This window comes from Pyrus communis, chromosome 17, assembly GCF_041283825.1.
Source record: "Pyrus communis isolate YQ-2024b chromosome 17, ASM4128382v1, whole genome shotgun sequence".
NCBI classification, from domain to species: domain Eukaryota; kingdom Viridiplantae; phylum Streptophyta; class Magnoliopsida; order Rosales; family Rosaceae; genus Pyrus; species Pyrus communis.
In genome coordinates, this window is record NC_142581.1 from 7,746,208 (window position 1) to 7,759,848 (window position 13,641).

At 37.4% G+C, this 13,641-nt stretch overlaps 1 protein-coding gene across 1 annotated transcript; it reads right to left on the reverse strand.

The window, feature by feature from the left end:
* Window positions 1-2,654: 2,654 nt before the first annotated feature.
* On the reverse strand, window positions 2,655-9,594 carry LOC137707514 (Nucleoporin, Nup133/Nup155-like protein). The gene is made up of 8 exons (XM_068446396.2): window positions 9,295-9,594; window positions 9,022-9,137; window positions 7,114-8,919; window positions 5,961-6,682; window positions 5,716-5,868; window positions 4,968-5,304; window positions 4,440-4,507; window positions 2,655-3,422 (listed from the first exon to the last, which is right to left on the reverse strand). Exons 1-8 carry the CDS (start codon window positions 9,462-9,464, stop codon window positions 2,880-2,882), a joined length of 3,915 nt encoding a protein of 1,304 aa, XP_068302497.2. The 5' UTR covers window positions 9,465-9,594; the 3' UTR covers window positions 2,655-2,879.
* Between the last annotated feature and the right edge of the window lie 4,047 nt (window positions 9,595-13,641).

Sequence of the window (13,641 nt, forward strand, 5' to 3'; positions counted from 1 at the left end):
ATGGGTTCTAAAAAGAGACCCGAATTTCATTTTGTTGGAAGAATTAAAATTTTTAAAAACAATATAATGTCAGCGGTTAGTGTTTTTCTTATTGAAATTAACTCTTTTAAAATATAAAATAGTGAGAACGGGTTTTAGAAACAGAACTTTAAATGCAAGTGTAAATGCTCTTAATAACTTGAACTCATGCTACAATGACTGGCTGCAGTGCAAAGTTAGCCAATGATGAAAAAATGGGGTCAGGACTTGGGCTGGTGTGAATGTGAAGAGAATTGGAAGGGGTTTCAGTCTTATCCATGGACCGTGGGAAGCGACCAAGAAACTACACACTGTTAATTACCCGGAAATTAATCTCCCTGATTTTTATAAACTTAATTTGATGTCTGGCAGGAGGCTTACGTACGTTTTTTTTATTTTTTTTTATTTTTGTTTTTTCTTATTTAGAGGCGAAGCCAGTATGGTTATTGATTGTTCATGACCAAAACTTAAAAATTCGAGATGCACCAGGTAGGGCAAACTAAATGATAACATTCTCCTCCTACTTATTCCTCTTCTATTTTTTTTTTTCCTACCATCCTTGTCTTTCCTTTCTCTTCTCTTGTGTGCAACTTTATTATGCGCATCAAATGCTCAATAAAATGCCTTAGTTGACAAGCCTTAGCAGTCTTCAACATTCCTCCATAATTTCCTATAGCCACCATCGACAAGTCTTTACAAATTATTGAAGTTGTTGGCATATGTTTGTATAAGCCTTCATCTTATGTTGGCAAGAATCGACAAGTTCTCGTTAGGTGCTTGACGAGATGGCTCAATGAAATTTTTTTTAATCAAAATCATGACTCCATTATTTAAAATCCGAACTCCGTCATTGTTTCTATTCAAGCTACATAAGTTAAATGTTAAGTAAAACATTATGCTGGGAGTAGTGTTGGTTCGCCCTTGAGGTTGAGGACGTGCTTTTCACGCGGTGGCTGTGGAAAATTGGCAAAAAAGTGGAGATGGGTTTTGCTGAGACTTTATGAACAAGGCCAAAATTATTAGTCTCACTTGGTTGATATTACATCTAAAAAATAAAATAAAATAAAATAAAATAAAAGCTAGGAGAGGTTCGGGAGAGAGACCAAAGACGATTATCTCGCGTCACATTGTGAGATAAAATCCCACACGATGCTGAATATGGGTTCTACAAAGAGCTTGAATTTCTTTTTGCTTGAAGAATTATAATTTTCAAAACAAAACAATGTCAGTAGTTACTGTTTTTCTCATTGAAATTTACTCTTTTTAAATATATAAAGGAAAGGGAGAGGAAGGGACCAGAGAGGGCGAGAGGAGGTGGGGCCGGGTGGAGGAAGAGAGTGGGAGACAAGATAGAGGTGGAAGGAGAAGACTCAGAAGAGAGAGAGGTGGACTAAGAATCCTTGAACCGGCCATGTTTTAGTTGTATTAAAGCATTCAACTGTACATTATGTAAGTAGTATTTTTTTTCATTTGTAAGTAGGATGCTTTAGATTTGGTTTTCGTTAAAAGTAAATTTGAACCACATTATTGCTAGCTCATTATGATGCTAATCTCACTATCTTCCCTTTAGTGTAAATAATATCATGTGTTTAAAATATAAAAAAAAAAAAAAGCATTCAACAATACATTATGTTGGAAAGAGATCCTCTTTGGATCTCTTATCAAGCCCACCGGATCAAGTGATTTGGATCTTTGAAATTTCATCAAACGGTCAAAAATTATTATAGCTTTTAAGGGATCAAAACAGGTGGATCGTTGGATGAAATTTCAAAGGCTTAGATCACTTGATCTGGTGATCTTGATGAAAGATATCCGGAGATGATCTCTTTCCCATTATGTTTACCTCAATTTTCCCATTAACCACTAATCAAACACAATTTTTTATTATTTTTTTTCGTATCGGCAAGTTAATAACAAATATCCATATTCTATTTTCTGTAAAAGTAAAATAAATGACGAACACGTTGTAAGCATGCAATATTACGAAGAAAGTTGAAGTTCAAACCTCAAAACTACATACAATAAGCGGAAAGGCTCAAAATCATTTAAACTATTATGCAAGTCTTTAATTCCCCGATGTGGGTTCAGACTCTCAATGGATTAACTAATTGTTCTTTCTTTTTGTACAAGGGAAGAAAATAGAATTACGCTCCAAAATACACAATGCAAAATATATGATTGCTCGACAACTCTCACCATGATACGTAAACTTATTATTTTTCAATCCCCTACATAACGTTAAATAATCACACTTCATAACTAATTCATCTTCCACCTTCTAACTTCAATAAATTTGGAAGCTAATCTTCATTTCTTTATTCAATACACTACGAATTCAACAAGTTATCTAATCTAATCCAATGTTAGGGACTAAGCGTGTCCTAATCACAAATTTAATAAGAAAATTAGTTAAAAATATTACTACCTCTAAGCGAGATAAAACACCATCAACACCACGAAATGGACGTCGGTTTCTAAGTCACAAAGGAAAATCTCAAATCCCCTAAAAAATTTAGGATATCAACGCCTTACAACTAATTCATCTTTTGCCCTTATAGTTCAAACATGGTCGACTTAGCAGCTTAATTAAGAAAATTTAGTTAAAAATGGCATCAGATGGTATATCGACAAATATATTGAAAGAAAACTCACTACGTTCTTCAAATATATTTTTCCTACCAGAAAGCCGGTATAGCATTAGATACGTGTATCGACAAATATTCCTATAAAATTCGTTGGAGAATTTCGCCAAGGGTAAAAAGAAAGCGAAGTTTTAAACCATATGGACTAGTAACCTACGAATTTAGAGGTACGGGAGACCTCCGAAGACTCCTCACGGTGATTCATGCTAATCAACTGTGTTACTCCATAGGCACAGGACCTTCTTCGGTATCATCCTGCAAGCTACCCAACATGATTGCAGTCAGCATTAGCTTGCCTGCCTCGGAGTAATCTTTATGCTGCATGAGTATGGCTTCCACAGAAGAAACTGTATCTTTCATGACTGTAGGCTCTGCGATTTCTTGTCTCAGCGGCAACACTTCCTCAAACCCTTCTCCAAAAGTTTCAGCTTCGGGTCCATAGCATCTGTTTGAAGCCTGGAAGAGCACGGTGTCTTTCAGGTTCTGCAAGGTTTCTTCATCACCCCACCCTTCGGATACTGATGCTTGATAGAGTTGACTCCAATCATCTTGATCAGCAGCGTTTCTCCAGCAATGCTCCAAAAGGTTTGCGTGGGTCTGACGGAAAGAGGGGCTGGTCCATGCAAAAACATCAAAAGCCCGCAATGAGAGCTCTGCGCCTTCACATTCAAGGCACAGCTTGATAAGATCTTCCGGATGAAGTAGCTTTGTGTCAAGGCTTTGCTTTGTTTCATCATCAGGAAGGAGGTTTAGTATTTCTTCCTGCAAGAGATGATGTATCAGGTGAAGACCGACGGTGGATGAACAGAATCGAAGGGGATTCACATTCAACAGTTAATAGTTATTGAATAACGAAGCGTACAAGATTGCAGAATGCAATTCACAAACTTTTCTTTGATCTTTATAAAAGAGGACAAACAACCTACAAAACACTACATGTAATGAATGATTCCACCGAGACCATTTGGGTTTGGTTGCCCAAGCACAGGAGTTCCGACACAAGAGCCTTGGAATTCAATAAAATGGAGATAAACAAATCAATTCGCAATATGTGTATGGACTAGTCACCAATAAACTTTCCTGGTGTTTCCCTCCCAGACTTTTGGGCAATAACTGCCTTGATTTTTACATTCTTGGTCACCACTTCTGATTTCCATTAGTCCTATCTTAAGAAAAGGTTATCCCCCTTAATAAGTGGAGAGGGAGAGGTGGAAAACTCTGTTATATTATACGTAACGTAATAGTTACATATTTGTTGGGAAATACATCACTCAGAAAAAGCTAACAATCATTGACACGCGTTCCTTCTAATTATGCTGAGTGTATAGACCTTGAAGTAATGTGAAATTGTGTCCTTGCCAGAAAAAGGAATTTCGTTCAATAAGGACATACAAAGAACAAGACAAAACCTTCTCAACTTACTAAGCTTGAGTTAACCGCCCATGCAATTAATCCAAATGATAAAATATGTAACCTCACCATTTGGGAATCTGGCTCTAAATCGCAGAGGTGCAATGACTAAAAGGAAATTAATGGTACTGCCACCAACCGTACAATACAAAGGGTGGATGGGGGAAGAGACACGGCACATGATTTGTTCCTGTTAACCTAATTCCAATCATAAAGGTAGAATCCCTACTCTTTTAATTTTTCTTTTTAACTAAGGTGTGATAATTCAAGATTAATTTAACAAAAGCACTTAAAAGAAAGGAAAAATAAAAAATCAGGAAGAGGCTTCAACTAAAAGTTAACAAAATTTATCTTTAAAACTCAACAGACCTGCAACTTTAGAATCTTCAAATCAGCCTCAATGCGCTTCACTTTGGTCTCAGAATCAGCATCTTTACCTACATGTGAAGCAAATAATTATATAACAGTTTACCTGTATAACTTCTCTAGCTATAACAAGACATCTTACAGACTCAGATAAAACAAACAACAATAGCAAGTAATTTTCTTATATCTCCCCGTGCCCAAATAATATTTTGATCAAGCATCTCCAACAGCCCAACAGCGAACCATGTAGCAATTCTTAACGCACGGAAGTTTATACATAATAAAGAGCCACTTCGCCATCTTCTAATTGAGAGGGAAGTATACAAGAGCCACAGTGAGCTTAAAGTCACTCAAGCGGCTTGACTTGATAATTTGTATAAATTACTATATCAACTTGAATTTGCGACAAAATAAAACTTTTTTAAAAGAATAAGAAATTATGGAGTATGCAGTGTAAAGAAAAACAAAAAATTCTGAAGACAGAAATTCTATAAAGAAACTATTTAGGGAAGACCGATGAACAAAACACACCTGCTATTGCAGCTATTTTTGAGAGATTCAAAAGACGCTTTCTGTCTGCCAGTTTCGGTAACATAGTCAGATACGTAGGACCAGTCCCCTCTTCAGCCTCGGAAATTGAGTTTTCGGCTTGAGAAAGAGCTAATTCATGAAGAGTTTCCGAAGCTGGGGAAAATTGATGAAGGTAAACTTCATGAAGCCACAGAAGGTCTTGATGATACTTTAAAAATATGGATAGCTCTTCATGAAACTCTTCCCCAAGCCTTAGAAGTTTGGAATATTGCCTCCTCAGATAGAGTTGTTTGAACACATAGTAACTGAACCCTCCATTAGGCCCCATGCTGTCGTGCTATATAAAATCATTTTCCGGAAAAAGGAAAGACAACAAATAAGACAAGAAAATAATCATATCAAGCAATATCTTCAAAGCAAGGAAACCTATGTTTTTAAGTTTTAAACTAAACATAATAGTGAAAAACAAAAACTTAAAAGATGTTTTAAGTAGGACTAAACATTAAAAAAATTAAACAAGTTGCAAAAGAAAACATGATTAGTCTCCTGTATAAGATAATTTCAAAGTAAATGTTCAAAATTGTGGCACCAACAGGTAAAGGAAAAGATTTCAATGGATAATCAAAAGTCTACTGAAATGATCCAGTGAATAAGCACAGAATTACTGTTTAAACAGAGAAACCATTCTATAAGTTTTAAAAAACAAATGAAAATAAATAACATGGCAAATAAATTGTAACAGCCCTACCATCAGATTTCTTAGTAGTCCAGAATCATTTAGGTCACAGCAAATTTTCCATAATGTACTGTAGCATTCATGCCGTTTTGCCATGGGCAACAAACATGATGAAAGCCTAGCAAGAATTTCGTCTTTTAGATCCTCAGTTCCTTCATTTAAAGTCTGCAAAGACAATAAATTCAAGGATAAATATTTATCCAGCATCAAGACCATAATGATGTTATTGAGTAAAAAATAAGGAAAAAATAGAAGACCTGATGCCCAGCTTCCACAAATTCTTTGACTTGTTGATAAAGGGTGTCTAGAAGTGCATCCCTCCTATTCCAATACTCATCCAATAAGCCTTTGTGTTCATCTCCTTGTTCAACTTTAGCTGTGACAGCACCAGCATATGCCTCCAGCAAAACTTCAGCCAGCGCTTCCAGATGAGTATATAAATCTAATTTGGCAGACACGTCAAGTTGAGATGCCTCCTTTAACAGCTGCAGCATGAGGAAAGCGAGGTGCCACATCCCATTGCGTACCACAGCTTGAGAATACCAAGGTGTCAAGCTCTCAGGTGGCGGATACCATAAGTGATGCTCACTTCTGTATTGCATGGCTGTACGAACTATAGTAACACATGCATTTGACAGTTCACAAGCTCTCTGAACCTGAATCTCAAATGGCTGCTCTGCACTTATTACATACTCTAGCTGTTTGTCTAAGCAATCGAAAACTTGTTCAAGATCTGAAACTTTACTGAAAAATACTTCAGCATTGTCCCTGTCCATCAGAAGAACAGTATTCCGGCGGGCTCGCTCACCAACTAACTGGATAAGATCCCAGAGAGCTCCTGATATTTGATTTTCTGGACTAGAACGGGATGGGCTACGTCCACGGGAGCGGTTCTGGCTGATAATGTTCTGCAATTCCCTTAGTTGAATCATTCCAGCAAGCTTCTCACCATGTTCCAAGATAATTTGCAAAGAATGTCCTGCCAGAAAAAAAAAAAAATAAAACCGAATCTAGGCTGGTCAACAGCACCCCACTGAACCGTCAATCGATATACTCCTCAATGAGTCTTCGACCTCCACGCTTTAGGAAATATGGTCATCTACAAACTAATTAATATACACTATGTCCAGTAGATATACTGATGAAAAATTAGCAGTTAAGCAAAACACCAAAAAATTCCCGGGCAACAAAAAATTGGATAAGGAGATGCTCTTGTAATAAAATTTAACTGGACATTTGACAACCTAAAACATGTTAATTGAGTGCTGTAAGCACACACGCAAGTAAATGCAGGTTTACATATATCATTAATGCATGAACTTTCAACTTTCAATATATGCCATGTCAACTGGAGATGAATTTGACATAAAAACATTATACATAGTCACTATAAAAGGCACAAGAACATACTCTGTCTTGAACACAGCTCCTCATGACATTTGGATAAAGCAAGAAACTGGAGAAACTTTGTGTGCTTCTGTTGCTTATCCATGAGTTGGGAGGATACAACAGCCATTGCTAAAATCTCAGCTCCTCTAGTTGTTGTCCAGTGCTTCGCTAAAGTGTCAACAATTGATTTGCTCATTCGTGCAAAAGCATTCGTCTCTCTATCCCTTTCGAATGCCCCAGATCTTTTTAGCTTTTCAAATGAGGCATCAACTTGCCCAGATAAATGATAATCTTGGAACAGCTGGCTAAGTAAAGTTTCTGATTCTTCATCTTGAGCAGTTTGACGTGCAGTTACAGTCGCAGCCCTTTGTCTATCTCCAGCATCCCATGCTTCAGAAGTAGCCCTTCTAGGCGCAATATTGCCCAAAAATGAGAGGTTCTTTCTCTCTTCTTGTGCAGATCCTTCATTTGAGCTACCTTTACGTGACAAACTTCGTTGAGGAGGTTCAACCCCACCAAGTATAACAGCCTTCTCGGGTATTGCCCATATCCCTGCCTTCTCAGTAAGCACAACCCATGCCCCTTCTTCACCATCATCTGTAGATGGAAGAATTGAAGCATCTAGAACCTTTCCAGCATCATAAGGGAGGTCAAATTTATAAAGCCGTGTAGAATTTCTAAAGTAATGGGATACTGTTGCCGTCCCATCACCAGAAAGTATGATTGCTGATCCTTGAGGCTTACCTCCTACTCGCAGTTTCATGGAGAATAAGAAGTCTTCCTCTTCTACTCTTCCTTTTGGGATTATCACTTGGACAGGAGCTTTTTTCTCTAAACTGATTCCAGATTTGTATTGCATGGTCAAAAGAGAATACTGTGTGTAGCTGGAACTACTACCCCGGTCCAGGCAGAAGGTGGCAACTAGAATGGTAGTCACTTTACCGTGATAGTCTACCTGCATATCAAGCGGCCAGATTCGCTTCTGCCCGGCCAAATCTTTCTTAATTCCCGAATCACCATCTAAGCCAATAATCTCATGAGACCAGAGCTTTGACACAATGAAATCAGCACCAAGTTCAATACTAAGGCATTGAATCTCACGATCTGTCAGAAGAAAAAACCGCCGGTTAGAGTCCTGAATTTGAAGATTTGGGAAACACCAGGTCAGTGACCTTGGATAGCCTTTGCTTCCTAAAATTTGAACATTGTCACCCCCTAGGGAGGGAAGAGTTTGATCGTCCAGATATACTTTCTTGCGGCTAACACCAGAGGGGCTGCAATGAAACTGCCATAGCTGGCCATCTGAGCTACAGGTAAGTGCAACGCACACATCCTGGGAATCAGGGACTGCAGAAGCAATCAAAGAGTTAAATGTAGAAAACCCAGTCAAACTACCCCTGTGCCTGCTGATCGGTTGTTGCTGCTTTGGTGTGGTCTTCCTATCAATAGGTGAAGAATTCACCTCCAATTCATCAGCAGATGCAACACTAACAACGGGGTCAGTTCTCTCTTCAGCATAAATTTCAGGCCAGTACACAACAGCTCGAGTTTTCTTGTGACACAGTACAATACCAGCGGAGCTACAATGTTTTACAACTTTCTTTGTTCTCGTGGACGCGCTATCCCAATTCACAACACAAAGCAACCAACAGTTCCCACCACTCCTGCCAACATCCCGACCTTCAAAGAAATTCGAAGGAATTTCAAGAACATTGCAATTCGTCGACACTGCAGGAGACAGATAACTCCACACAAAGAGTCTGTTTCCGCATATAATCCATGTCAGGGATGTTCCCCTCTCCATTCCACCGGATACATATGCATCACCTGAAAGAAGACAAAAACCGAGAAAGTGTGTGATTATCATATACCCTCCCCAAATTAATCATTTCATTCAATAACCAAGCTCATTGAGTAAACCCTACTAACCATGAGCATGCTTCTGCAGCATATTGGCCTGTCCATCACGAACAACTTGCGGAAACTCTCCGACAAAGACGGGCTTAGTTTCATCCCCCTTTTCATTTTGGTTCGCCGGTAAAACCCTAACCAAATCCAAACGGTTGAAAATCAACGATTACATCCACAAACATAACTCCGAAATCACCACATCCAATTGAACCCAACAATCAATCCCACAACGCATTATCGACAAACCAATTTCAGAAATCCAAAGAACCAACACATGATAAGATGTGTTACCTGGCGAGAACAGATAAGCGAGGAGCCCAGGGAGCCGGGGTGCCGGTGCTAGGCCGATTCGGGAAAGAGTTGTCCGAGCCGGGCCCGAGGTTCTCGGTGAGGGGCGTGGCCGGAGATCCTAGATCCCGGCGAGGGTTCGCATTGGGTCGCTTGGTTCCGGGAGAGAACATCGGTTTGGTTTTTGCTCGGCGAAGAAGAAGAAGAAGAAAAAAGCGAGGGAAATTTTGGGGGTTTTGGGGTTTTAGGGATACACTCTGAACTCAAAACTTTGAAATGAAGAGTGCGTGTGCCTTGACCCTTGAGTGAGTAGAAATTTGATGGTGGGCTTATCACCTGCGGTCGAGCTCACGACTTGAGAGGAATTACAACAGTTCATTTTATACAGGGGTAAGAAACGTTTTTGATACTCTCACAAAAGTTATTTTACATTATTTTTAAACAAACAATGTTATCTACACTAACGAAGTGGAGAGTAGGCTAAGTTTTGCAATGGACTAGTCATAATAATGTGGTTCAAATTCGTCTTGGGTAAGAATCGAAGACCTCTCACTTAGGAGTGAAGAAGAATACGACTAGATCGTAGTACTAAGTAGGAAATTATTTTGCACTTTAGTTTTGCAATGGACTAGTCATAATAATGTGGTTCAAATTCATCTTGGTAAGAATCGAACATAAGACCTCTCACTTAGGAGTGAAGAAGAATACGACTAGATCGTAATACTAAGTAAGAAATTATTTTGCACTTTGTTTCTAAATAAAAACTTTGGAATGTATAATAAATTTTTCTGGAGTGTCACAAACAACAATGCAATGATAGGGGAGTCCTACTCTCTTACGATCCTCATTTTGAGTACTTGTGAGGACTAAACAGAAGATTATATAGTTTAGATCTAAAGGCAATATTTGGCAACAAAACAAGAAAATCAGTTATCTAATGGTTCATGGACTTTAAGTTGGCTTTGCTTTGCTGAGTTGTAAACTAATATAATCTTGTGACTAATATGCATTTCATCGTTACAAATACTGAAAATAAGAATCTTAAGCAAGCAGGATTGATGATAGGGAGGAGGATTGGTTAGGCCATACAATGAGCCAGCAACAAAATGGATTGGTTAATTAGATATTGAATTCAACGCCAATATAAAATAACATCAGCATCCATATGAGTCAAAACAACAAAAAAAAACTTTTCACTTATAAATAAAGAATAATACTATTAAAACATAATACTAGTTATTTATTTAATATAGACGGTTATTATGTTCAAACCATACGGCAAAAATACCAAATGTGAGAAGACAAAATGAAAGTCGCTAGAATTCCCTTTTGAATAGCGCTTATTGTTTGTCCACATTTGATAGTACAAGGGACCTTAGTACAATTGTTCAAGCGACCCAATCATGTCGGGGAAATGGGTTGGGTTCATTGAATTACGTACGAAATGGGTTACGATGGGTTATAAATTTTAAAACTAATTTTATGATAAAACTCTATCAATGTGTTTAGTAGGTGGGTTGAATTGGATTGAAATATTATTAATTTGACTACAACTCACCATCCACAAGTACAAAATTGTAGGGGTGGGCTCGAAAAGTTGCAAACCGAAAAAATCGAACCCAAATTGAAAAAAAAAACTGAACCAATAACTAGTGGTTCGGTTTCGACTTTGATGGTTTAAAAACGAGCCAAACCAAATGAGATATAAATTAATATTTTTTTATTTACATAGGTTGGGTATTCATTTTCGAAACCCAATTGCAAGTCAGCAATTACCCAACTTCAATTCAAGGTTGGTTGGAGTTTGTATGCATATTATCACATATCGTTAGTGTGTGTGTGTCTATATATACATATATATATATATATATATATATTATCAAGATACTTGATATTTTAATCTTCATATTATTAGTAATTTGGTGCAAATATTAATATGTTATATGGGTCTATTGGTAAAAGACCGAACAGGTATTTGGATAGGCCAAATTCAAAATTTCATACTTATCACTTCAATTTGAATTTGACTTATGCATGCAGTTTCTTAACTTCCTAATACCTATTGGGAAAGGATACTTAGTATCCTATATAATACCAAAGAGGTCAGACACGAAAGAATATAATAATTATATACATCTACTGCATATAATATACAGTTCATTTGGAAGAGAAAGCATTCAAAAGTTCGCCAGAATTCAAAGTTCTGGTGCTGGAACTTTGAATTATAGATGGTTGGATCCTAGGGGATGGACGCCCGTTGAACTACAAGCACGGAGTAGGGCACAATTCTGTCTTTAGGACACTGCAAAATTTGCAGGCCTCTATCTTTTTGATAAGTCAGTTTTTCTACTTTCTTGTTTCTTTTAGTTTACAATATTTCAATTATGAATTGGTTGTAATACAATATTGGATTATAGTTATTTCAGTTGTATATTATAATTTGTTATCAACAAGTTGTATTTTGATTGTTTGTTCCAACAATCTAAAGGCAGAATTGTGATGGATCAAACATCAGTGAATGCAACAGGCGTTAAGAATCCTCTTCATGAGAAACTAGAGAAATTCAAGGGTCTGGACTTCAAAAGATGGCAACAAAAGATGTTGTTCTTCTTGACCACTTTGAACCTAGCCCATGTTGTGAATGAGGAGGCTCCTATGGCGACTGAACTACCAGCCGATAAGGATATGTTGTCTGCAATAGACGCTTGGACTCATTCTGAGTTTCTTTGTAGAAACTACATTTTGAATGGGCTGGATGATGTATATTCATCATGCAAGACTGCCAATGACCTTTGGGAGTCACTGACCAAGAAATATATCACTAAAGATGTTGGATCTATCATTTGTAAATTTCTGAAATTCAACATGGTGGATTCCAAACCTGTCATGGGCCAAGTTGAAGAACTCCAACGCTTAATCCATGATTTACATGTTGAATGATGCTTTATTAATGAAAACTTCCAAGTTGGGGCAATCATTGAAAATTTGCCTTCATCTTGGAATGACTTTAAATCTATCTGAAGCATAAGTGCTGAGAGATGTCTCTGGAAGATTTAATTCTCAAGCTAAGGGTTGAAGAAGATCATAGGGAAGGCGACAAAGTTGAAGAGTCTTGCATGGAAGCCAAGGCCAACTTCGTTGAGGCAAGCAATCCAAGGCCAAAGCATTTCCAGAAAAACAAGGAGAAGAATGCTAAAAAGAAATACAACTCTGATATCCATGCACCAAAAGCAAAGGACTTTAAAAAAAATCAAAGTAGCATGTTATATGTGCGGAAAACCAGGGCATAGAGCGCAAGATTGTCGCTACTGAAAAGATATGAAATCTACCAATTCAAACACCAACAATGGCAGGACCAATTAAGCCAATGTGACTGAAGAAGATATGTTGGTTAATGTTGTTTCATAAATCAACATGGTATCTGATACAAATGATTGGTGGATTGACATTGGAGCAACGAGGAACATTTGTGGGGACAAAAACTTGTTCTCTACCTATGAACCAAATTCAAGTGGTGAAAAGCTTTATATGGGAAATGCCTCCGTTGCAGAAGTTGTTGGAAAAGGAAGAGTTGTACTAAAGTTCACTTTTGGGAAGGAACTTACCTTGCTGAATGTTCCTGAAATTAGGAAAAACTTAGTTTTAGGGCCTTTGTTAAGCAATAAGGGCTTTACGTTAGTGTTCGAATTTGACAAATTCGTGCTTAGCAAGGGAAGAATGTTTGTAGGCAAGGGTTATTTGGCTAAGGAATTATTCAAACTCAATGTAATTGTTGATGTTTCTATTAATAATATAAATAAGGCTTCCATTTATACCATTGAGTCTATTGAACTTTGGCATGCTAGATTAGGCCATATTAATTATCGATCAATGCATAGAATGGCTAACTTAGGACTAATACCAAAACATGCTATAGATTTCAATAAAAAATGTGAAATATGTGTTGAATCAAGGTTTGCTAGACAAACTTTTAAATCAATTTTTAATAAGTTCAGTGAGTGGCTTGATTTAATACATAGCGATCTATGTGATTTTATTTTTAAACCAACACCAACTCGAGGAGGAAAGAATTATTATATTTCTTTAATTGACGACAACAGTAAGTATTGCTATGTTTATCTAGTTCATAGCAAGGATGAAGCCTTGAATATGTTTAAGACATATAAAGCCGAAGTTGAAAATCAACTTAATAAGAAAATCAAAGTCCTACAATCGGATAGAGGAGGCGAGTATGAATTTTTTGCCTTTGCAGATTTTTGTAAGGAACATGGAATTGCACATTAAACAACGACACCGTATTTGCCTCAACAAAATGGTGTAGTGGAAAGAAAAAATAGAACTTTAAGAGAT

Bases quoted from the DNA above. Each gene is read 5' to 3' on its own strand.
- LOC137707514 (XM_068446396.2), bottom strand. From the start codon at position 9,464: ATGTTCTCTCCCGGAACCAAGCGACCCAATGCGAACCCTCGCCGGGAT. The intron at 8,920-9,021 runs GTTAGTAGGGTT...GTCTTCTTTCAG, and splicing joins GCTGCAGAAGCATGCTCATG to GTGATGCATATGTATCCGGT. The intron at 5,305-5,715 runs GTAGGGCTGTTA...GATTTTATATAG, and splicing joins GACTACTAAGAAATCTGATG to CACGACAGCATGGGGCCTAA.